General features: G+C 40.5%; 1 protein-coding gene across 1 annotated transcript in view; it reads right to left on the reverse strand.

The window, feature by feature from the left end:
* Nucleotides 1-236: 236 nt before the first annotated feature.
* slc8a2a (solute carrier family 8 member 2a) overlaps nucleotides 237-27,151 on the reverse strand; it is an 89,124-nt gene continuing 62,209 nt past the window's right edge. Inside the window, exons 7-13 of the mRNA XM_064352075.1 lie at nucleotides 23,320-23,696; nucleotides 22,864-22,967; nucleotides 16,682-16,794; nucleotides 15,530-15,568; nucleotides 13,258-13,357; nucleotides 3,669-3,947; nucleotides 237-1,089 (exon numbers count right to left, since the gene is read on the reverse strand). Of these exons, the coding sequence (XP_064208145.1) occupies nucleotides 713-1,089; nucleotides 3,669-3,947; nucleotides 13,258-13,357; nucleotides 15,530-15,568; nucleotides 16,682-16,794; nucleotides 22,864-22,967; nucleotides 23,320-23,696 (1,389 nt within the window). The 3' untranslated portion in view covers nucleotides 237-712. The remainder of the gene's footprint in view (nucleotides 1,090-3,668; nucleotides 3,948-13,257; nucleotides 13,358-15,529; nucleotides 15,569-16,681; nucleotides 16,795-22,863; nucleotides 22,968-23,319; nucleotides 23,697-27,151) is intronic.

A 27,151-nucleotide genomic window follows, 5' to 3' on the forward strand; every position in this document is an offset into this window, starting at 1 on the left:
AGGATAGTTACGAGGAAATGTATAGTTCTGTCTGTCTATACATATACATACATCTCCATAGGATATATATATATATATATATATATATATATATCATAAAACCAATTTACTGAGAATTCTAACGGTGCAGAATGATCACTGATCCTTTGCAAGCAGGTTGATGCATACAGCTGTCATAAGTTCACCCCACCCCACTTTACTGATCACACAAAGAAACTCCACAACAATCACAGCTTTGCATATATCTTTATATTTTCAACAAACAAATATAAATGAATGAATAAAAAATAAGTATATGAATAGATATTTGCAGCATCATATAACATGTAATCTTGATGCTAGATATAATTAAAATAGTTTCTCTTTAATTCCACATTATCTGAACCTATAGCCATTCACAGTTTTGACAAAAAGCACAATTATCTTGCTTTGGGTATACCCTGGGCTTGCATGCTAAGGGAGTCTGGGGGTACCATGTAGGGTTATGGTGACAGAGTCCTCTTAATCACCATGAGTTCTACTGTGATTGTATGTATCCCTTCTTTGGTAGACAGTGAGTGGTGGTGTTTCAGATAGGCTATTATGTGATGCATGTGAATGTGTGGCACAATTTGGCTCTGTTTATCAGCTCTGTATGACCCTGTTTAATATCTCTGTGTGGTCCAGTTGAACAACCCTGTGTGGTCCTGTTTAACAACCCTAACTGCCCTGTTCAGAAGGCCTGTATGTGACAGTAGGCCTCCAGGCTGGAGAAGAGGATGTACAGCAGCCACAGGCCCAAGAACAGCAGGGTTGTAAGCAGCTTAGCAGTGCGAGGGCCACCCAGCTCGCCACCGATGGCAGGCCGACGGCGGAGCAGCAGCACACCCACACTGAGGAAGGCGAAGACAGTAAACAGGGTGACGGAGAAGGCCAGTGAGCCAGGGTCCACATGGAAACTCTGTCCCTGCACCTCCCAGTATACTGCAGCGACGGACCACGCCACCCCAATACCAAGGAACACATTCACTGCATTACTGCCTGTCACGTTTCCCACCGAAGCATCTGCATACTTGTCCTGCATGGCCGCCACCTTACTGGCAAAGGTGTCTAATCATGTGGAGTGGGCCATTGGGGAAAGGGAGAGAGAGAAAAAGTTTAGTAGAGCGGAACATCTATAAATGCATTTCTAATTTTCCATATGTACTGGACTAAGGCCTGAAGACTTCTGCATAGCTGCTTTGTTTCTAGTCTTGTGGTTAGTCACATTTAAAAGGTTATTTCACTTTGGTATTACAAGTAACTTTGTATTTTCTTACCCTATTCTATTTGCATCGCGTATAATAATCGTTTTAAAACAAATTAACTATGAAGTTGTCGATAAAAGAGACTACTAACATAAAAAGGTCCCAGGTTTTTCGAGCTGATAAGCTGTTTTCAGGTTTAAATTAGCTATAAACATAGAAACTATTTTCAGATTGGCTACTGCATTGAAATTTATCAAGCCATAGTTAGATTATTTTTAATGCACCTGACCATGTGAAAATGTAATTGTGCTCAATGATACATCACTTAGTTAAAATAACAAAACTTTTTCTTCTTTCTTTATCAGATATTCAAAACACATCGGTTTGATGTTAGTACTCTCTTTTATCGACCAATTATATTCTGTAGATGTTTTGTGTTTTAAAATGATTAAGTAATGAGACTGTGAAAATAATGGGAGTGAATTGGGAACCGAAAAACTGGGTGCTGCCATTAACGGTCATTGGGGACATCTGATGTAGTATTCACGCGACACAAATACATTCGGGTAAGATTCACAAAATTACTTGTGTTATACACAAATTGAAATATCCCTTTAAAGTTACAATCTCGAAGATTTCTGTTTCGTTCTCTTTGGCGGTACCAATGGCGAAAAGCAGTAATTGCAGGTGTGTTTTTGGACCTCACTTCCCAGAGATCCAACCAGTGTCGCCTGTGTGACGTCAGTCATTACTATTTACTGAATAAAAAATGGTTGTTATAAAAGTAACGTCATGTACACACTCATTCATTGTCTAACATTAGGTTAACTTAAGCTGCCTTTACACTGCCGAGCTGGGTTAGAATTAGTGATGATCAATTTCCACAGACGTTCTTTATCCACCTTTTGCCCGGTATGAACATCTTTACACTGCAGAGAAGAATTTGCGGTATTCGCTGCGGCTCGTACAATTATGTATCTCGTGCACACTAAACAGTCTTTCTCGTGAATGATTGTTGTGTGATATTTTTGAAACAACTGCCTTGCAAAATGTTACCACTGGTGTTTCTGGTTTTGCTAGCAAACTGTTCGAGAATAAAGCGGAGCTGGGTGTTAAATTAGCAATCAGAACAAGAATAATAAAACAAAAACAAAGGAGATTTAATCAAAAAAGGGCATCCGGGCTGAAAGAACATATGAGGAAGCGTAATAAAATAATAACAATGCTAATCCATACTGCTGTATTCTTTTATTTAGTTTTCTCCGGCTTGACATTTTTACACAGAAATCAGACCCGGCTCTGCTCCACCTATACCTCGGCTTTATTCCGATCATTAAACTTGATGGCAATGTAAATAACGGTAACGTTAAGGCCAGTTCGGATCAATGATTCGCAACGAGACAAAAAGGTTTTAGAATGTTGCAGAGAAAAGTGGTGTGAACTGGTTAGTTGCAGAGCGTCTGAAGCCGTTGCCTGGGGTCTCAAAAGACTCATCTTGTCAAATCGCCAAGTACAGTTTTAGAACGTTTACAATCAGACGTATTGGAATTTTGCAAGTTGCATCCAGTCTTGTTGCGAATCATTGATCTGAACTGGCCTTTAGTTAGCTACACTGCAACGTTGCAACAAGGTAGCATATTACATTCGAGAGACGGTTTGCGAGGTCGGTGCCGGTCGATAGCATTAGCTAACGTTTTTTTATAATTGTTAGCTGACATTAGATTGTGTTATTTACATTAGCTAGCTAGCTAATGCAACGTTACCTGATATGAGAGATGGATACTGTGCGCAACGTTGTCTAAACTAATGTTGCCTTTCTTGACATGGTCCGGTAGGTAGCGTTAGCCTTGCAAATAGCTATGTAATTTAGTAACGTTACATCAAATGTAATACGAAATGTACATCAACAAATAATATGACCTCTCATGTTACACAAAAACTTTTTAGCGTTCCATACCCCCCCCCCCCCCCCTTCTCTGTTATCGTAACGCTGGCAGACACCGGAAAAAACAGTATGCCGCTCACACACAAGTGAGTTGAAGAGCGAGCCTGTTGCCTTAGCTCCGCCTACCCTCTCTGGCGGACCAATCACTGATGGGTGATGGAAAACACGTCACTAACTATGCGCCGCTTGTGATTTTTTCCCAGGAATGTCGCCACAGACACCCAGTTCTTTAATCATAAATTATTAATCACCATTGTGTTACCTAATTCGGCGATTTGTTTTAATGAAAATCTTCGAGATTATTACTTTAACAGCAAAAGTGGTCATGTGCATGTTTAAGATATCTGTATAGAAATTGCTCAAACCAGGTTTATCATGACAAAACAATTATTTTTGAAGCATTTGGAATGAAGTTTGTAAACAGTAAGCAATAAAGAAATTAGAATATAATTAATTCGTAAGCAGCCTCAATCAGCAGAACTAAGCTTCTGGCTCACCAGGAACAGAGGTGCCCAAGGCCACAAAGACCACTGCAGTCACAGAGTCACGCAGACCCACAGTGCAGCCAAAATGTGAGGCCAAGTCCCCAATCACTGCTGTGAGGAAGCCAATCACAATGATGGACACCATAAAACATGCCCAGCCATTCCAGTATCCAGTGGGTGGCACGCAGGCAAACAAAATCTTCCAGAAAACTGTTAGGAAGTGCATGACATAGTCAAAGCAGGATGGAACCTGCACCTCTTCTTCCTCTGGGTCTTCCATGTCACCATCCCCTAGGAGAGATGGAACAGATACACAGAGAAAGCACAAAATCACACATATGCAAGCATGCACACAAACAAAATGTGATAACAGTGGTGTAATAAAATGTCATTTCCACCAACCATATCTAACCCAAAAAAAAGCGCCTTTTTATAAAAATTTACTTAGAGATAATGTTATGCATTTATAATTTGGATCTCTTTAATTTTTTTCTATCGTAGCGATATCATAGAAGTGTTTTTTTTTTAAATTTTATTTGGTTTTGGATTTAAGGAAATAACAGCTGCATTTAGCATGTCGGAAACATAAGTTAGATTGAACTTCTCTTGTTTGAAGGATTTCTTGTGGGATGATTAGTATGAGAACCAAATGCTAGCATTGTTAGCACATCACCTGACCTGCAGGCTCTCACATTGTGAATGTAGTTTTACCAGCTGATTCTGACTTAATAGACATTGCTGCCAGCCAATATCCAAGCCCAGTTCATCCTGTTCTCGGCATTAGCTACCAACAAGTTAATTGCCAGCTAGTTAGAAATGTAGTGCTAAGAGATCCATGTGCAAGCTACAGTTGAGGCCAAAGGTTTACATACACCTAGGCTAAAGATATTCAAACTCAGTTTTTCACAACTCTGCACATTTCATGTTACCATACATTTCTTTTCACAAGTCAATTATGGCATCTACTTTGTTTGCATCAGAGGTCATTTTAAAACAATTGATTAGAGACAGATTTATTTCAGCTTTAATTCCCTATATCAGAAATCCAGTGGGTCAAAATTTTACATACACCAAGTTGACTGTCTGTTTAACCTAGCGCAAAGCCCCTAGTGGTTGGCACGCCGGCGTGCCGAGATTACTAAACTCAAACATTTGGTGCTACTGCAACCAAAGTGTGAGTTAAAAACAGAAACGCGTTGTTTTGGTTTCATTAGTAGACGATACACGACAACTATGCGGAAAACGGAGTTTCGCAGCCCCACCATTGTCGCTCTGGTCGTTCATTTAACACGGACCCCCTCCCTGCAGTCTCATCTACAAAACACCGCCCAGCCTTGACATAATGGATAATATTGTCTATCTTGGCATTCATAAAAATATAGTAAAAAATCATATTCCGTCATAGCAACAAGATAAACCCGACAGTAGCCCTAAGATATGCCTATACAGCAGTGAAAACGCTGCTCACTGAATAACGAAATAAACGAGAAAAAGCGAACAAAAATGAGAAACAACGGCGTCCGGGAGACCGCTGAGGGGATCCCTCTTCAACTCAGGAAGAGGTATGTTGTCCGGCGTCTCCCCCGGCTTCTGCAAAATAGGGACAAAGTTATTAACCGTTTTTCAGCTCTCCTGCCGCCCAAAACCCCCTCTCTCAATGGAGACAAACAGCCTCCTTTTAATCTCCCAGCCATCTCCCTGGAGTGGCGGCAGCTGTGTTGCCTCATTGATTGCAGGTGTGCTGCCTGCCAATGAGGGAGTTGAGGAATGTTCAATCTGCCGCTCTCCAGGGTCCTGTGGCTGGGCTTCCTATTGGGGCGCTGTCCTGGGTTCTGAAGAGGCGGCCTGGTGGCCGGTTTTGGCTGACGCCTATAGGGCTGGGAGGGGCACTGTGGAGCCATGCCCCGATCCACGCCACAACGTGTAGAGATGTCCCTTTTGAGATGGCGTGGTCATATATTGTCTTGGACAATCCGTTTGGGAAATATACGCGCATTTGTGACGCCTGGGTATCTTCCAAAATAGCTGTGCGTAATACCCCACATGTTGTTTATGGCGTTGTCGCCCTTTTTAGTATAGTCTGGCTTGATTGACAATATATTTATTCAGTAGGTGAGAGTATAAGCTTTCTAAAGATGTATAACATGTCTAATTCTGCTTTTGGAATAGCGTTTTATAGGTCAGCGTAACAGAAAATATTCTTAGCATCGCATTCACTTAGCAGAAAAATACGCTGCACCTAACGAAACGTGGTCAACGATATTTCGTAAAAGCATTTTATTCAATTTTGGAGAGATTTTGGATATGTTTCTGGACCCCTAGATATTTTAGACCACTGTACTGACTGAAAGCTTGTAATTCCCACTTGAAAATTATGCAAAAAAGTTGATTTGTAGTGAAATACGTGAATATGTTGTGATTTACAGCAATGCATAATTGAGACATTTTGGATAGATTTGGAGACGCTGGGTACACTGCTTAGTTTTTGCTTCATACATCTATAGTAGTTCTACATATCCACCCTTAGATTTTATGAACTTGTGGTCAAGAAGTTTTTGATCTAGCACATGTATAATTTAACCTGCTGTATATATGCAATCTCTCAGTATTTCATTGCAAACTTAAAAAGTGAAAATTCATTTTAGATTTTTTGTAAAAACAATTGCATTTGTGGCACTTTATTTCTTCCAAAATTATGAATAAAAACTACTGCGTTAGTATTGTAAATTTTACAAATGGCTTGCTTCATTTAAGCCATTTTTCAAGTCTCTGCGATGTTCACATCTGGAGTTATAAAGCTTTAAATAGGGTACCCCCTAAATGGGCAAGGATTGGCAAGATTTGGCTTGTGCGCTAAGGGGTTAAACAGTCTGGAAGATTCCAGAAATTGATGTAATGACCTTTTGTAAGCTTCTGATTGGGCAGTTGTCATAATTAGAAGTTAACTGGGAGTTAATTGGTACATGTGGCTGTATTTAAGGGCCTACCTTTAGAGCCACCGCCTTTTTGCTTGATGCCATGGGAAAATCCAAGCAACTCAGCTAAGACTTCAGAAAAAAAGATTGTGGACCATCACAAGTCCAGTTCCTCCTTAGGAGCAATTTCCAAACAACTGAAGGTACCGCAAGCATCTGTACAAACAATTGTATGCAAATATAAAAATCTTGGGACCACACAGACATTGCATCATTCAGGAAGGAGGCACAAATTAACTCCCAGGGCTGAACACACTTTGGTCTGAAACGTTCAACTGAACCCCATGACAACAACAAAGGAACTGGTGAAGGAGTTGGAGGCATCAGGTACCAAAGTATCTACATCCACCAAGAAGAGAATCCTACATCGCCATGGCCTGTAAGGCTTTCATGCAAGGAAGAAGCCCCTATTCCAAGACCGTCATAAAATAGCCAGAATGAAGTTTGCAGGTGATCACCAGGACGAAGACCTAGCCTTGTGGAAGAATGTTCTCTCGTCAGATGAAACAAAAATTTAACTTTTTGGCCATAATGATCAGTGCTATGTATGGAGGGAAAAGAGTGAGACTTTTCATCCGAAGAACACCATCCCAACTGTGAAGCATGGGGGTGGCAGCATCATGTTATGGGGGTGTTTTTCTGCAAAAGGGATTGGCGCACTTCAGAAAATAGATCGCATCATGAGGAAGGAGGATTATCTAGAAATACTGAAGCAACACCTCAAGACATCAGCTAGAAAGTTAAAACTTTGCAACGGAGTCTTCCAGCAGGACAATGGTCATAAGCATACATCCAAAGTTGTAAGGAAATGGCTTAAAGACAACAAAGTAAAAGTATTGAGTGGCTATCACAAAGCCCTGACCTGAATCCCATAGAAAATTTGTGGACTGAACTGAAAAAGCGTGTCTGAGCAAGGAGGCCCACAAACCTGGCTGAGTTACACCAGTTCTGTCGGGAGGAATGGGCAAAAATTCAGAAAAAGTATTGTAAGAAGCTTGTGGAAGGCTATCCCAAGCGCTTAATTCAAATGAAGCAATTAAAAGGCAATGCCACTAAATACTAACAAAGTGTATGTAAACTTTTGACCCACTGAAAATCTGATATAGTACATAAAAGCTGAAATAAATCTGTCTCTTAGCTATTATTTTAAAATTACGTCTCATGGAAATAAAGTAGATAACCTAATTGACTTAACACAGGAAATGTATGGTAACATGAAATGTGTGGAGTTGTGAAAAATTGAGTTTGAATGTCTTTAGCCTAGGTGTATGTAAACTTTTGACCTCAACTGTAGATTAAGTGCACTTTGGTGTAGCTTGAATAGAAAGAAACATGGTAGCTTCTGTGACTAACCTGCTAACTTATTTTTTGATGCACACTGATCTAAAGTGAACTGATCCAAAATTAGCTTAACTAAGCCAGCTTTATGTATAGGCTGCCAAAGTTATGTATAGGCACACTCTTCTATTTTCCACTATTTTCCATAATTCAGAAACCAAGCCAGCAAACAAGTAACACATTCTATAAGTCTGTGCCAAGATACATAAAAAAGCCGTACCCTGTACTTTTCATTAAATGAATAGCCATTTCATGCGTAAATAGGCAAAGGTGCATGCCAATTCCAATTCCGAATTTCATGGTCTTCACAAATGCACAAAATGAGTTTAGAAATGAATGTTAATGACAATATACAGTATACAGTTCTCCAGCAAATATATAAGAAATTACATGAGCTAGATATTGTAATGGAAATAAACATTGATATATTGACTAGGCCTGACTTTTAACTTTAAAATGGTAGAATATTTCATTTTTATTAAAACAATTTTTTAAATACGAGTAAGTATTTAGTATGAATGAGTGTGGAGTCAAGAAATCAAATCTGGAGTGGGAGTCAATCCAAAGTCTTCAGTGTTCAAGACCCAAGTCCCCAGTACTCGAGTCCATTTCCAAGTCACCATGTTCAAGTCTGCTTTGAGTCTCTATTCCACTCCCGCACAAGTTACCCTTTGCCCCCTGCTCCCTAGTAAAGCAAAGATTTATTACAAAATGGGCTACAAACACACCACAAATTCAAGCTCAGCACCTGCAGCAGACTACTTTCTGGCCAACAACACAACTTACTCCCTTATCAGTGCTCAGGCCAATAAATAACAGTAAAATAAAATGAGCCTCCCCAATCACTATTTATGCAGAAACCCACATCGTAAAACATATTTTTAATACTTTCTACGGTTAATTGCTCTTGTTTATTTTTGCATGAAAAAAATCATATACCCTATCAGGTTTCAGAACAACACTTCAGATGGAATAAATCATTCTGAAAAAAGGTTTAGTGTCCGTATGTAATGTACTTACATTGCATTCACTTTCGGGATACCAGTACTTGCATCATTATGGCTCTTTTGTCAATGTAAATGTTTCTGTAATCCAAAAGCTTTTTCAACTCAATCCAACAAGCGTCCACTAAAAACATGGCTGGCCCATCTAACCACCCAACGCTCACTTTACTGCAGTAGTAAACTGTGTATGATTTTTCTGTCGTGCGCTGGTGTAAATTTTGTGAAATAAACAGGAGAGTTGCATCTTTATGTATATTATAGTAAAATACACAATTAATAATTCTTCACATATTTCCTAAATTTTTATACATAGTCTTGATGGTACATGTGCCCTTCAAATAATGCCATAATCTCTCTGCTGTGCATTGCCACAAAGTTGTAAGGCTTTTTTTAAGAGTAGTGCAAACCAGGTGGAAATTGCCTTTTTAAATGCTTGGGGTTAATGGTTTTATTGAACTCATGGGTGTCATTTGGTTATGGCAAGCTATGGCAGCTGCATAGCTTGGCTGTCTGGCCAATGTAAAAGAATACATTTTAATTAAACATTTCTCAGTGCTTAAAATTATACTAGGTTTTTTAGCCCAGTACTATGAAGCCTCTGAAGACTGTGAGACAGTGACCAAGACATTCTCTCTCATGCCGCACGTCTTATTCTCAAGAATTTATTCAAATTGGTATTGTTATATATAGGCATTTTTGTGGCAACACTTTTTTTAAAATAGCAATTTCCCCACTAATGACAATCCAATGAAAGTTAAAAAAAAAAAAAACTAATTTTACAGGTTCTGTTTTGGTTATCTTCCATACCTCAAGTGCTTAAAAACATCAAGAGATACTGACTAATGAATGTGCTAAATGGAAACATTTGTAACTGAGGACTTTAACATCAGTAGGTTAACTTGCTAGTTATCAATCACTATAACTTTATATTATTAACCACCAATAATAGTTAGCCGGCTGTTTTTTGAAGTGACTAGAAGTTTTAAAAAGCAACCATCTCTGTGATGGTTTATCTTTGTCTACTATGGAGAACCCAGAAAGAATTTTTCAGCAGAAATAATTTGGCTGTGAACAGGGGTGTTGTGCAAAAGAGCGCACCGAAGCACCACTCCGGCACTTATTTTTGATAGTAAAAAATTGCTCTTTTTAAAATGATTAACATATTGTCAATGCACCAAATAAAATGAATAGATGATATTAGGCCTATATCCATCAACTAATAAATTGGCTTATGAATGATTATATAGGGTATTTTATTCATGTTAACCCACATGAAAGCTGAAATTGCGGCTGCTAACAGGACACTTGGAACGGTTTTAAGTGTTAATGCCAAAATTGTCAGCATTCATCGCCAGCCTGTTAATTGCAAGTCTGGTAAATAATCTGAAGCACTACTTCTCTTAAATGCTCAGAAAATCAAGTGCAATCGAAGTCGGATCAGCAACATTAAAGTTATAGAAAGTGATAACTGGCTAGACACTATCCCTCCAGGATTCGGAGGATTTGAGCCGGAAATGAAAAATATCTGGCGGCGATTCAGACTTTCACAAACATCCACGATTAGGCTAATGCTTATCGAGATTTCCTTGACTGCGCTGTCCAGCATGTTCCCAGTGAGTTTAGGGCCTTAGTCAACTGCACAAAACTAATTCTGTGTAGCTCTGCAAACAATGAGCGCAGGTTTGGACATATGAATCTAATAATTTTCCTAACTCAAATGAAAAAACTCTGTTCTGAAATGAGTATCTGTTCTGCTGTTGTTCAGACTTCATGGACCTCCTTTATCCCAATGGAATCCAACACGATAGGTACCACTTGGCTCCGTTCACACTATTCAGTCGAAGACCCCCGGACATGACCGGCATCTGCCCCCATTAATGACGAGCCCGACATTTTGTGGGAATTTCCTTAAGGGTCAGTATAATACCCTGTCTTGATTTTGCGTTTTTAATTTACATTTACATTTTCAGCTCATCCAGGCTACTTGATTGTGGACCATTCTGCAGGCTTGCATAATAACATTCCCTCTCTTTCTCTTGCGTGCTCCCGTTCTCTCACTTTCTTCCTTCAGAGCGACATTGCCTATTCGGTTTTACAGCGCTCACACTGTTCTTCTCCAATCCTGTCTTGACTCATCTGCCACCAACTACATGCGAATCAAATTGTCTGCATCCCTGCCTATCACCATCTGTGTGACTTTGACTTAAATACAGACGATAATTCTCGTTAGTTATCACTTAATGTGCTGTTGACATATTTTCCGCTTTTGGTATTTAGCTGGGCTCCTCTGTCCACCGGAGATAGATATTAAACAGGGCTTGATATCAGGACCAAAGCAACTTGCCCTCACCTGGTCATCTAGTTTAGCCTTTACAGTTTGTACGGTTTTCTTGGCATGGTGCACTGTAGTCTATTTGGACATGCCCAATTCATCCATCCATCCATTATCCATCCAACCTGCCTGTTCCTGGTCAGGGTGTGGGGGGGGGGATTACCTATCCCAGCACGCATTAGGTGAGAAGCTGAAATACACCCTGGTTGCCAATCTATTGAAAGGCACACATGCCCAATTCAGAAGCATGAATATTCACCTAATGGGCATTACAGCAGCAAAATAAGTGGCTTATTCAATACACAGAATGTTGTGACAAATCCTGCAATTGCACAGGAACTGGGCAAAAATGTTGGCTCTGCTATTACAATGACTTCATGTATGTATGAATGCTGTTCTCTTTACTGTCATGGTTCTGTGTTTTCCTGTCTGTGTTTCCCTTGTTGGGCCGCCAGATGGTGGCACTTCTGTTTTGTGTCCTGCTCCCCCCTGTTAATTGTATTATTGTTTGTCTCGTTATTCTATCATTGTTCCCACCTGTGTCTTGTTATCCCCTCCTTTTCTGGTTTGATTGTTTTTTGAGTTCACCTGTGTCTTGTTACCCCCTGTCTATTTAAGTTCTTTGTTCCTTTGACTCGGGTGCTGGTTCCTTGTGTTTGTTTCCGACGTGTGTTTCAGACCGTATGTACCTACCTGCGTTTTGCTTGTGTTTGTTTGCCCTTGTAGTCTGCCTGCCTGTGTTCTGCCCTGCCTGTGTTTTTGAGTTCCTGTTGTTTCTGTTTTATTAGATATTTTTTGAGTTTGTGTTTTTGCCCATCGTGGCCTTTTCTGTTCCCTGCTTGTTTGCCTGTCCTGTAAGTAAAGTCTTTGTTAATTTTCCCTTTTTGAGTTTGTGTTTTTTTTCCCTCTGCGTTTGGGTCCCCCCTACCCATCTCGTGACACTTTACATTCAGTTTGGTTTTGTTTCCTGTAAAAAAAGGTCCTGTAAAATGCTCTCAACATTTTGGTGCTTTGGAATATGTTACTCATCACAAACAGTCAGCCTAAAGCAGAAAGAAATCCAACCGTCTGATATTTTATGGGATCAGAAACTTTCCTCAATGAATAACACAGGATATTTTAGCAGGCTGTTAGCATGGGGGATTCTGTATAACATGCAAAAAAAACGAAACGCATACTCCATAATGTTTGGGACAAATGCGTTACTTCTTTTCTTGATTTGGCTCTGTACTCCATTATTTTTTATTTTTAATCAAACAATTCATATTGGTTAAGGTGCATTCTCAGCTTTATAAATAACAGCAATTTATATACATAGCCTCATAATGGCTCCCTCGACTTTAATTAGCACAACTCTGATCCTTATGCTGACAAACAGCAATAACCGACTCCAAAGCTCTCTTTGCAGTAAATAAGCAATTGAACACACCTGACAAATCAGAATCTCCTGTGAAGCCATCTGTCCCAAACATTATGGTGCCCTGAAATGGGAAGACGGGGGAAATGGTAGGAGGGTGCTGTAAAAAGTGCTGTTATTTCTACATGGTGAAAATGTATTAAAATACTCTTTAAAAGCTGAAAATCTGCACTTTTACCACATGTGAATTGTTTCATTACAAATCTAATATTACAGAGCCAAATCAAGAAGAAATATGGTGGCTTTGTCCCAAACATTATGGAGCTCATTGTATATAAATAATGCACTGTCCATGTGCCTGGTGCATATTTATCAAATAGTCTCTTAGAGCCCCATTAGGAAGCTAAATACATTACATTGCCTTACTTCATGACTTTGAAATGACTATATATCATTTTATGAGGGAATTTACCATTGAAGAGCATTAAAGAGGCTCTGGGAAACACACACATACACACACTCTCTCTCTCTCTCTTTCTCTCTCACACACACACACATGCAAACAAGCACGCACGCACACACACAGCCAGCTAACCTGCACTGACGGTCACCGCTTCGATAAACTGCTCTCTCCAGGAGTAAGTCCCAATCACTTGTGCCAGGTTGGTCTTCTTTATCAGCTTGTCTACTGTGCTCTGCCAGTGACAGGGAACACTATTAGCTCATAGTAGCTTATTCTATTGGTTTGTATTGGCACCCCATCATACACACAGTTGGTAGACAGGACTGAGAACTGTTGTTGCGTAACATGAAAAGAAAGTCACCAGTTTTTGGGGACATTATTTTTCCGTAGCCCATAGTATGAAAGTTATTCCCCAAACATACAGTTTAGGCCAAAAGTTTACATACACCAAGGTTATAGATATTCAAACTCATTTTTTCAGAACTCCACACATTTCATGTCACCATACATTTCCTGTGTTAATTCAATTAGGGTATCTACTTTATTTCCATCAGACGTAAATTTCAAAATAATAGCTAAGAGACAGATTTATTTAAGCTTTTATGTACTATATCAGATTTTCAGTGGGTCAAAAGTTTATATACACCTTGTTAGTATTTGGTGGCATTGCCTTTAGATTGCTTAACTTGAATCTAACACTTGGGGTAGCCTTCAACAAGCTTCTCACAATAAGTTGCCAGACTTTTTGCCCATTTCTCCTGACAGAACTGGTGTACACTACCGTTTCAGAACACTCTCGTTTTTCCAGTTTTATTGCAATTTAAGCAGTTCAAGACCAGAGAATGGCCTGAAATGGTAACAAAGGTAAGCGGTAAACTGCAAAAGGTAAAAAAAAAAGTTTAGGTTACCAAAAACTGAAGAATAATGTAAATTTCAGAGTTATAAAAAAGGCCTTATTCAGGGAACAAGTAATGGGTTAACAACTCACAGCTTTTCTGCAGCAATGGAAGTGAATTAAGCCTTGAAAGTTGATGCAAACAATTCCTACAGGTGTCCCAACTTTTGTTGATTACTTACAAACCCTCTGTCTGTATAAAATCAGTTGGAACAGTCTGTGTTACTACACTCTCTGAAGCATTATTTGGACAATATTGCACTGAAAGTAGTATATTGCTATCATAATGGCAAGAAAAAGGCAATTAACAAAGGAAGAAAGACAGACCATGATAACCCTTAAAAGTGTAGGTCTTTCCTTTAGAGAAATTGCAAAGAAAGCCAACGTGTCAGTGAGTACAGTTTCCTACACCATCAAAAGGCACTTGGAAACTGGAGGAAACTGTGACAGGAAGAGGCCCAGCAGACTGAAAGCCACAACGGAATCAGAAGACAAGCTAAGAGTCAACAGCTTGTGTGATAGGCGGCTTACAGGACAACAGCTTCAAGCACAGCTTAACAGTGGTTGAAGTAAGCAAATCTCAGTTTCAACTGTAAAGAGAAGACTTCGAGCTGCAGGTTTGACAGGTTGAGTGGAAGTACAAAAGCCATTGCTAATATGGCAAAATAAGAAAAAGAGGCTTGCGGACTGAACTGAAAAAGCGTGTCCGAGTAAGGAGGCCCACAAACCTGTCTGACTGACTGGCTACCCCAAGCATTTCAAGTTAAGCAATTAAAAGACAATGCCACAAAATACTAACAAAGTGTATGTAAACTTTTGACCCACTGAAAATCTGATATAGTACATGTATGGTAATATGAAATGTGTGGAGTTGTGAAAAATTGAGTTGGAATGTCTTTAGCCTTGGTGTATGTAAACTTTTGGCCTCAACTGTATATATACACAAATACACAAGCACACACATGCATTGGTGCATTGTTGCACTATGCTTTGTAACGTGAGCTATTGGACACCTGAATTTCCCTTGAGATTAATAAAGTACCTATCTATCTATCTATCTACACGCTACCAGCTGCTGTTTCATCTCAGGGACAGAAACTGTTTTACCTGTTCATACCTGCTTCTATCTGCTCCTACCTGCTTATATCAGCCTTTACTGTTCATACACAATAAAATGTCCAGTATTAATTTAACTAACAGAGTTTATATGAATCTCATAGGGACCACATGTACACATGTACTGTAAGAGTTAATTTAACACACTGAGCATTACTGTGTACCTCCTGTGCAGAACAGAGACATTATACAGTATTCAGTGCAACACAGAAGCATTGCATTTCAATATCTGAAAATAATTATCTTCATGTCACACACCCTGATAAAACTACATGAATGGACAGGACCCTTCGCTCCGAAGGATGAAGCACTTGGTCAGTGAAGCCGGTCCAGACAGGGAGGGTTCAATACTTCATCCAGTCACAGGTGGAATGCAGCGGAGGTGGGCCTTACCTGGTCAAGTATCCCATTGGGAGACATTCCCTGCAGGATCTGAAAATTGAGAGGGTCACAGATGACATCACTACTCCCCAGTGCAATTCCAAAGTGGCACTACAGCAATAAATCTCCCTCAGTAATGGTTACAAGTAAAAGTGTGTGCATTTGTCTGTATGGGTGTGTGATGCATGTGTGGGTGAATATGCGTGCATAGTAAATAGTCTGGTTGGTTGTGTGGGTAATGTGCGAAATAAAAACTGTTCCAAATGAATGTTTCTACAGCTGCCTGTGATCAGAGTGTTACATTTTCAGTACAGCTCAGTGCATGTAGTAGTTTATCAGTAGGGTCTGGTGTACATCTTGTACAGTAAGGCTTATTGTACAAAAATGTTCAGTAAGGCTCAGTGTATGCCAAATCCGGATATAGATAATGCATTATATAGGCTACAGATACAGTGCCCTCCATAACGTTTTAGACAAAGCCGTATATACTTTTACTTATATTTACTTATACTTTTCTTGATCTATAAATGGTGGTCTTGAACCATTCACAAACAAACTGAACAACTTGGACAAGTGCAAAGGTGAGTAGTAGGCTAGTAGTAGCACATTTGCTTGCTTGCTCTGCCAACAGTGACCAACTAGCAACAGCCTAATATTGTATTCTAGGATTGTTACCAATGGACGCAGAAGATTAAATAGTTGAGGCAGGTAGAGATTTGCCACAGCTGCCTCCGCCCACAGCAGCTGGAGTGTCTGGTGCGGCTAGAGCTCAGAGACTGTTATAAAATAGTTGTATATATATACTGTGATGACTGATAATTTAGAATATTTAGGTTATGTAAAAATGGTTGCTTTGAAAGTACAATTGCAATGCAAGCACATTAAGCTAGAACACTGGAATTTTCTGTAATTTACACACTTCTGGGTTTACGCTGTGCCCATTTCCATTTTCAATAATAGATAATGATATAGATACAGGTACAGGTAGCATTATCGCTGCACATTCTTAATGTATACTGTGTTCAGTAAGCAGTTTTCAGCAGGGCTCAGCGCATGCAGGTTTCAGTGCAGCTTAGTGTACACAAATGTTTTGCATGCAGGGTTTAGTAGAGTTCAGCATAGCCCGGTGTATAAAATATTCATTATACAGTGTTCTGGCCAAACCTTGAAATCTAAGGACTCCTCAATGATTACTTCGAGCCGACTGAACTCCCCTAGAATTGGCATCCCCATCTCTGCAGTATGGCAAGATTCATCCTCCACATCACTGGGGCTGTCTGAGGGAGAGAGACAGAGAGAGGGATTGTGAAGGAGAGAGGAGGGAATAGAGTGGGGGGGGGGGGAGAAAGGAGAGAGAGAGAGAAAGAGTGAGACCGAAGGAGAGAAAATTTAATCAAGTTGGTGAGCTCAGCTTTATTTCAATGGCATATACTAGATGCACACCTGAAGACACAAAAAAAGAAAAGAAAATCTGAATAGGTCCCAGTATCCCAATGTCAACTCAGTATATTCTTATCCAATTACTATCTTTCACATACAGACATGCAACTCCGATGCCATATCTATTACTGGAACTGATACTAAATTCAGAAGTGACCCAGAGGCTGGTGCTCACTGAGAAACTGAGACATCACACAACTGTGATCTGTTATCTACAGTTACAGCCTCTGACGCACATGGCCAGTGTATATTTGCATCCCTGTTGTTCTGCAGTTATTGATCTGAAAATTGAGCTCTTGTGGGATATTGCAGAATTGCTTTCCATATGTATGAGAACTCAGTGAGATGTCTCACAGCAGCGCTGTAATGCAACCCCCAACTATTGACAAGCTTGGAAGAACCCCCTGTACAGAACGAATAAGCAAACACATATCCTGTGTGGAAATGAACAAATACACCTACTGCACAGAACCAATCAACAACCCCCAGATAATAAATAGAAAAAAATAAATATGAAAAAAAAAAAATTGAGGAAGTATTCAAAATAAGTTCTTAATATCTGTCATTGACCAAGTACTTTTATGTTTTGAATCCTATCTTTCTGTCAAGGTAAATAATGAGTTGTCTAAGTGTTCAAGGATAAGCTATAGACTACTACAATGATCCCTAATAGGTTATTTGTCTGTACATTCTACCTCTTGGAGATATGTATCAGTTAAACCCAGCAAAGATGTCCAGCATGCTAAACTATAAACCTGAATTAAAGATATACAGGTTGGGGTTATGTAAATATTCCCTTTATTGAATTTACATGAGAAATCAGATATTGGTAGTCAATGTCTGCATCCTGACCCAAGCCTGATCGGTACCCAATGGTGTGCTGTGATATTGTTGAGTATTGGGCCTATTTTTAGCTCTGTGATTTTGAATCAGATCAGGTACGGGACTATATGCTGCGTTCACAATAAATCGGAACTCGGATATTTCAAGTGGGAAATTTCCAACTTCTATCGTCACTGTGTTCATGCTGTTTTACTCTGAAAAACATGGATTCCCACTGGAAACGCTGCTTAATTTTTTTGTTATGGAGCGTATTAAATGAGTGATTACAGCAAAACCGCAAAACAACGTTAGGCTGTACTAGTGAAATAAATAAGACACCCGACAGTGATATCATATTTAAATTATAATACTACTAGCTTCTTAGCTGGCTATCGAAAAAAGTGGCTGATAAATATTGCTACTTTTGAATTTCACATATTGCTATAATGAAAGCGAAATATAAATGATACTAACACATCACATAATCATACACCCACATGTCCATTAAAAACGTAATGTCACGTTATGCCCTTTCTGGTCACCACTTCTTGTGTTCATTGGTCTGATTGCTTTCTTGATTGTTTTATTGTGTTAATTTATTCAATCATTCTGCTGACCTGTGTCTTGTTACCCATTAGTCATTGTGCTCACCTGTGTCTTGTTAAGGCTTTTACAACAGTCTATAAGTACAGGGCGCATACGCTGTGCGGACGAACCAGGGACGGACAGTCCACAATCGTTTGCCCTTTCATAGTCCAGTCGTACCAATGCATACCCAAGGCCTACATTTCCCACAATCTTTTCGCGTCGTTTTCCTTTTCTGCTGGAATTTGGAATATTTGTGTCGGTTTCACGATGCTTGACGAAGCTGTCAAGCCAGCTCAGCGTCTTGTATATTGGAGGAACACCAACTCCACTTGCACCATCCCCACTTTTCCCCTTCATTTTGCGCTTGGCTTTGGCAAATCTGTCGCGGAGGGATTTCCACTTGGATCTACAAATGGCCTCGTCCTTGCCCAGCGTTGTGCTTATTTCTCTCTATGAATTGTTGTTCTTCTGTAAATCTTTATAATCCCGTTGGGATGAATCGTAGAGGTGCCTATACCTTCCGACCTTTTCAGCCAGTCTCTCTTCAAACGTTGACTCCATGCCTGTTTTGTATATTCCGCCTCGCAGCGTGTTTCCGGTGCCACATGAAATGCAAGTCGATGTGAAACAGTTTCATACCGAGCCATGATTTGTGTGACACTGGTATGCGAACGCTAGGCATGTGCGGTCACAAAAATTGAGCTTCGTGCGGACATGCCCAGGTGGACGTATGCTGAGGTCCGCTATTTCCTCATTTTGACTGTGTGGACCCCAGCGGAGTCCGGTCCGAGTTTCTGGTGTTTTCCGAGTTTTCTAGTGTTCCAAGTTCTCTGTGTGTTTAGAGTGTTTTGAGTTCCGTTATGTGTTTTCTGTTTTTTGAGTTTTCTTCTGGAATTCCCCCTCATGGCCTTTTATTTGTTCTCTGTTTTGTTTTGAAAGTAAAGTCTTTATTTGAATTTACCTTTTGGCATCTGTTATTACTCTGCACTTGGGTCCTAACTCAACTAAACCCTGAGTCGCAAATATACAATTTTCCATTCTTACAACAAACTGTGAGTGCCGCCATTTTTCTTACTGTGACATCACCAGTGCCGAGGTCGGATAAATCGGAGCTCTGTATGGCTCTGTATTCAATATATCTTACAAACCTATCGACACATATGTTTGGCTCGTTAATGTACTGTATGCTTGTACACATCCAGCAGCCATACCACCATACACCCTGCTCCCGCAGAATGGCTGAAGCAAGTGTGGGCTTGGTTAGTACTGGGATGTGAGACCACCAGGGAAAACCAAGTTGCTGCTGGATGTGGTGTTGGTGGCCCAGCAGGGGGCAGTCTTCCGGGGCGACATAGCTCAGGAGGTAAGACCGTAAGACCGATTGTCTGGCAGTCGGAGGGTTGCCGGTTCAAACCCCGCCCTGGGCGTGTCGAAGTGTCCTTGAGCAAGACACCTAACCCCTAACTGCTCTGGTGAATGAGAGGCATCAATTGTAAAGTGCTTTGGATAAAAGCGCTATATAAATGCAGTCCATTCCCTCTGATCAAATAAACCCCAATGCCCCAGTGCAGTGACAGGGACACTGTGCTGTAGGAGATGCCGTCTTTCGGATGAGACGTTAAACCGAGGACCTGACTCACTGTGGTCCTTAAAGGCCCCATGACACTCATCGCAAAAGTAGGGGGTTTCCTGGTGTCCTGGCTTTCTCAAAAAAACTTATCACCTAATAATCCACAGTCTATAAGTACAGGGCGCATACGCTGTGCGGACGAACCAGGGACGGACAGTCCACAATCGTTTGCCCTTTCATAGTCCAGTCGTACCAATGCATACCCAAGGCCTACATTTCCCACAATCTTTTCGCGTCGTTTTCCTTTTCTGCTGGAATTTGGAATATTTGTGTCGGTTTCACGATGCTTGACGAAGCTGTCAAGCCAGCTCAGCGTCTTGTATATTGGAGGAACACCAACTCCACTTGCACCATCCCCACTTTTCCCCTTCATTTTGCGCTTGGCTTTGGCAAATCTGTCGCGGAGGGATTTCCACTTGGATCTACAAATGGCCTCGTCCTTGCCCAGCGTTGTGCTTATTTCTCTCTATGAATTGTTGTTCTTCTGTAAATCTTTATAATCCCGTTGGGATGAATCGTAGAGGTGCCTATACCTTCTGACCTTTTCAGCCAGTCTCTCTTCAAACGTTGACTCCATGCCTGTTTTGTATATTCCGCCTCGCAGCGTGTTTCCGGTGCCACATGAAATGCAAGTCGATGTGAAACAGTTTCATACCGAGCCATGATTTGTAATATTTTCTAATATTTCTAATAATCCCCTGATTTAATTGGCTAAAAAATGCTCTCTCCCTCTCCACCTTAGAGAAATGTGTGGTGAGCGTTCTGGGGCAAAAATGTCTGCCGTGCATCAGCCAGGTGGGTGTAACATATTAGTGGTGGGTGAGATGAGTTCCCACTTATCACTGTAAAGCACTTTCAGCGTTTGGAAAAGTACTATATAAATGTAATCATTCATTCATTCATACACACAGAACCAAGCAACTAGAAACAATTTAGGAAACATTGGGTAGCATTACTTTGGAATACAGCTTGTTTAATTTGTGTAAGGTAATTTTGACATCAATACTTTTTGATACAAGCCTAAATTTTGGCAGTTTGAATGAATGACTTACAGACAGTGCTTTGTATGTGTGAGTAACTTGACATTTTGTACGTTTTTTTGTTATGGAGCGTATTAAATGAGTGATTACAGCAAAACCGCAAAACAACGTTAGGCTGTACTAGTGAAATAAATAAGACACCCGACAGTGATATCATATTTAAATTATAATACTACTAGCTTCTTAGCTGGCTATCGAAAAAAGTGGCTGATAAATATTGCTACTTTTGAATTTCACATATTGCTATAATGAAAGCGAAATATAAATGATACTAACACATCACATAATCATACACCCACATATCCATTAAAAACGTAATGTCACGTTATGCCCTTTCTGGTCACCACTTCTTGTGTTCATTGGTCTGATTGCTTTCTTGATTGTTTTATTGTGTTAATTTATTCAATCATTCTGCTGACCTGTGTCTTGTTACCCATTAGTCATTGTGCTCACCTGTGTCTTGTTAAGGCTTTTACAACAGTCTATAAGTACAGGGCGCATACGCTGTGCGGACGAACCAGGGACGGACAGTCCACAATCGTTTGCCCTTTCATAGTCCAGTCGTACCAATGCATACCCAAGGCCTACATTTCCCACAATCTTTTCGCGTCGTTTTCCTTTTCTGCTGGAATTTGGAATATTTGTGTCGGTTTCACGATGCTTGACGAAGCTGTCAAGCCAGCTCAGCGTCTTGTATATTGGAGGAACACCAACTCCACTTGCACCATCCCCACTTTTCCCCTTCATTTTGCGCTTGGCTTTGGCAAATCTGTCGCGGAGGGATTTCCACTTGGATCTACAAATGGCCTCGTCCTTGCCCAGCGTTGTGCTTATTTCTCTCTATGAATTGTTGTTCTTCTGTAAATCTTTATAATCCCGTTGGGATGAATCGTAGAGGTGCCTATACCTTCTGACCTTTTCAGCCAGTCTCTCTTCAAACGTTGACTCCATGCCTGTTTTGTATATTCCGCCTCGCAGCGTGTTTCCGGTGCCACATGAAATGCAAGTCGATGTGAAACAGTTTCATACCGAGCCATGATTTGTAATATTTTCTAATATTTCTAATAATCCCCTGATTTAATTGGCTAAAAAATGCTCTCTCCCTCTCCACCTTAGAGAAATGTGTGGTGAGCGTTCTGGGGCAAAAATGTCTGCCGTGCATCAGCCAGGTGGGTGTAACATATTAGTGGTGGGTGAGATGAAATACCTATTTTAACTAGTTAAAATTTTAAACAAGTTGAATAAAAGCTTAAACGGCTTGCCATAGATCTTCAATAATAAGGAATTAAATATATCTTTAATTGAAATTATGACTAGTCAGAACTAATGTAGAGAATCTCAAATTTCAGTTACGACTAGTCGTAATTTAAATAGAGCTATCTGGAGTTCACATTTTAGTTAGTCAAAACTGAATTGAAGATATCTTTAACTGAAGGTTCCATACAACTTAATGGTGAAATCTAACTAATGAAAATTGAATTAGAGATATCTTAAATTTGCTTAAATTTTATTTATGTTAGCATGAATACTAGGATGAGGGACACATTGGATCTGATCAAGAAAATATTATTATGGAAAATCAAAATGTTTTAAATATGCATGTATATTGTTGCTATTTTCACAAGTCAGATCTTTATGACAGTGTCTCTCTAAAAAAACACAATGCAAATTTAATTGAATTGGATTTAATGGACTGCATTTAAAGATAATAGGAGTAAAGATTTCGGTAAATCTTTTACTTGAATTTTCAGGACCATGAATTGTAGTGATTTATTGTTCAGCTGAATGAGACCATCATGTATGCCCACACATACACAGACACTGACCTGTGATCCCCTTCTTGAGCCATCGTGGTTCTTGTAACACTATGAAGAAGTTCTCTTGCTTCTCATACTCCTGGTCGTCAATGATGCGTACCTGCAGGTTTTGACTGCAGGCACACATGAAGCAAACACAACCAATTCATGCTTCAGTGGAATCTAAGTGGAAATCCACACATTCCTTTGGGAGACGTTGAGAATTCATATCCTTGTGTCACACAACAAGAAGTACACTTATGAAAGTCATGCCAAGAATTCTCATAGCAAAATTAGCAAGGGGAGGAGTTACCAATTTAATAAACTGGCCTATAAAAGTGTATCATGTTTCTCTTGGGCATTTCTGTAAATTTCTGTAAATGTTTCTGTAAAGTCTTGATATCTTTTCCACATTGCCACAATCTCAGTATAAGGACTGCATGCCTGGCATAGTTTACCAGTAGGGAGGCAGTGTGCTGTGCTTACCAGGTCTGGTTGTTGGCAAACACCAGCTCGCCATGTACATCCTCATAGTCCACACCTCCTCCATGGGCGGTGCCATCCTCACTGTAATAGGGTAGGATAACGGTGCCACAGGCACCGGAGTTGCGCAACACTGCCACCTCCAAGATTCCAGCGCTTTCACTCACATGCAGCAGTGGCTGACCGAAGGTGAAGATCCCACCATGGTCATCGTCCAGGATGGTCACTGTGGCGACTAATGGCTCCACCAGCCGGGCTTTAGGGACCACACCTTCCCCTTCAGTCTCAACTATGCCCTCTGCATTTCCAACCCGCAAATTCAGCAGCTTCACAAAAAAGTACTCCTCCTCCTCGAACACATCGTCATCGATGATCTCCACCTGAGACAGGTTACATCACAGTAAAAGTTACATCAGAGAAACACCTCAAATCCACACTGGGCCGGTACACACTCCACGCACACATAAACTGCATCTATACACACCCCATACACAACTCCACCATATCTGTACACTCCCCAGACACACCCTGTACACTGATACACCATTGGGATGGCAGGTATGCCATCCCGCCAAGTTACGCCTTGGCGGGGGCATGCCCCCATACCTATACAGCACCGAGAGTTTGGCACTTTTCAGGGTTCCCCACAGAAATAACCACAACAGCCACAGACACTCAGCCCTTAAAAACATTAAATTCTGTACATTCTGACCCCATTTCAACAAACAGAACTCATAAACAACTTCACATGTCCACACAATAAAGCCCCAAACTAAGGGGATTTTGCGTTTTCTCCTTCTTCTTCTCTTTCTTCTTCTCATTCTTATTTTTCCTGCCGCCTTTCCCACTAACAACATGTCTCCCCATTGGACATTTCACTGACACCAGCCAAATCTTCACCTACACGACCCAATCAAAAACGCGCATACACACGCAAAATACCGATACCTTTCTACTCTGAAACATTTGCAGGGTAAATAGCTAGTCCGCCTGTGGCCTAGTGGGCAAGGTTACAGTCTTGAGAACACGGGGTCGTAGGTTCAAGCCCAGCTTGGAACACGTTTCTTTAACCTGCTTCAACCCTCACTAATAATTGTCTACTACTTATCAATTATTGCTTTTGCACCATATCTACCTGCCGTTCACCGTTCAGTTATTAACCAGCTACAATATTGCTAAGCCATATGGATTCAACGGGAGCTAATCTGTGTTTACTGGCCTGTGATCTTTAAAACCACCGGCAGGTTTGCTAATGATATTTCACGCATTGCATAGCTATGGCATGGTGCTGCACTAACGAAGTCACAGACTGGTAAACCTCCGGTTTAAGGCTTGAATCACGACTCGCCCTCAGGCAGACCATTTCCTCTTTTATACAAACGTTTTCTTACGGTTATATTTCCTTTACCAAAACTCACTCACGGCCACCCATATGCATTTCATGACGGCAAATGTATTCCTTTTATTAAAAAGTTACACCAGTTCACCGCTGTGCCATTTCTACGAACTATATTTCTTCACTTGGCTACCGTACAAAACCTTCTTATCAGCAAACGCCACGTTTGTACATTCATGTTACCTCGCCCTGTTCTCTATCTAGCCACATAGGCTACAAACAACTACGTATGTATGTTCTGCAACTCCGCAGTCTAAACAGCTAGTCTGCCCGTGGCCTAGTGGGCAAGGTTACAGTCTTGGGAACATGGGGTCTTAGGTTCAAACCCAGCTAGGAACACGTTTCCTTAACCTGCTTCGACCCTCACTAATTATTGTCTACTACTTATCAATTATTGCTTTTGCACCATATCTACCCGCCGTTCACCGTTCAGTTATTAACCGGCTACAATATTGCTAAGCCATATGCATTATGACTTACCGTCTGTACGTTCAGTTATTAACCGGCTACAATATTGCTAAGCCATATGGATTCAACGGGAGCTCTTCTGTGCTTACTGGCCTGTGTTCTTTTTTAAAACCACCGGCAGGTTTGCTAATGATATTTCACTCACTGCATAGCTACGGCATGGTGCTGCACTAACGAAGTCACGGGCTGGTAAACCTCCGGTTGAAAGCTTGAATCCCGACTCGCCCTCAGGCAGATCATTTCCTCTTTTACACTAACATTTTCTTACGCTTACATTTGCTTTACCAAAACTCACTCACGGCCACCCATATGCATTTCATGACGCAAATGTATTCCTTTATTAAAAAGTTACACCAGTTCACCACTGTGCCATTTCCACTAACTATATTTCTTCACTTGGCTACCGTACAAAACCTTCATATCAGCAAACGCCACGTTTCTACATTCATGTTACCTCGCCCTGTTCTCTATCTAGCCACATAGGCTACAAACAATTACTACGTCTGTACGTTCTGCAACTCCGCATTAAAACATTACATCTAAAATCATGATTCACTCATAAGTATAACTACTAGCACTGAACATGAGAAAAACACATTTGTGCGATAGATTGCACACGTTATTTAACCCTCCACTTCAACAACGAACATTAAATACAGACTGTTATATGTACCGTTTGATAAGGAAACTAAGCTCGCTCATGGTCACTTCATTTACTTCGCACTATAGTCTGTGATCATGTCAACCTTCACCTACATGCCCATTCTGCTAAAAAAAAAACATGTTGTTTCAACTACGCAATTTCATCATTTCGCCTAATTTATCTCACACTTGTTATTTTCTCATATGCAAAGCCTGCTGGGACATATGCGTCTGCTCCTATTCTCCACTTCTCAACTTTTCCGGTTCTAGCTTAACAAAACAGCAAAGAGGATTCCTACCTGCAGATAAGCCTATCAAAATGCCTTATAAACCTTACAAACACTAAAAGTGCATCTTCACGAAATAACAGACAACGGAGCAGGACAGAAGGGTACACAAGTTGCGACCTAGGCAGCTCTAATTCTACGGGCTTGCTGATTCTTTTGTCAATCAAGGCTCGTTGGATGCCCGTCAAATCCGTGAGTAGCCTACATAGCTACACCCTGCCATATTTAACCTTTTCTGATGCGTTTACAATTACGCCACCGCACCATTTGTCACAGCCACTGTTTTACATATATAGCAAACCGAAACTGCTAAACGTACACGCTCTTCAGACTGTACAAATTCACTTAAATATGCATGTATATTGTTGCTATTTCACAATCAGATCTTTATGACTGTGTCTCTCTAAAAAACACAATGCAATTTAATTGAATTGGATTTAATGGACTGCATTAAAGATAATAGGAGTAAGATTTCGGTAAATCTTTTACTTGAATTTTCAGGACCATGAATTGTAGTGATTTTGTTCAGCTGAATGAGACCATCATGTATGCCCACACATACACAGACACTGACCTGTGATCCCCTTCTTGAGCCATCGTGGTTCTTGTAACACTATGAAGAAGTTTCTTGCTCTCATACCCCTGGTCGTCAATGATGCGTACCTGCAGTTTGACTGCAGGCACACATGAAGCAAACAACCAATTCATGCTTCAGTGGAATCTAAGTGGAAATCCACACATTCCTTTGGGAGACGTTGAGAATTCATATCCTTGTGTCACACAACAAGAAGTACACTTATGAAAGTCATGCCAAGAATTCTCATAGCAAAATTAGCAAGGGGAGGAGTTACCAATTTAATAAACTGGCCTATAAAAGTGTATCATGTTTCTCTTGGGCATTTCTGTAAATTTCTGTAAATGTTTCTGTAAAGTCTTGATATCTTTTCCACATTGCCACAATCTCAGTATAAGGACTGCATGCCTGGCATAGTTTACCAGTAGGGAGGCAGTGTGCTGTGCTTACCAGGTCTGGTTGTTGGCA

This window comes from Anguilla rostrata, chromosome 9 (assembly GCF_018555375.3).
Source record: "Anguilla rostrata isolate EN2019 chromosome 9, ASM1855537v3, whole genome shotgun sequence".
Classification (NCBI taxonomy): Eukaryota; Metazoa; Chordata; class Actinopteri; order Anguilliformes; family Anguillidae; genus Anguilla; species Anguilla rostrata.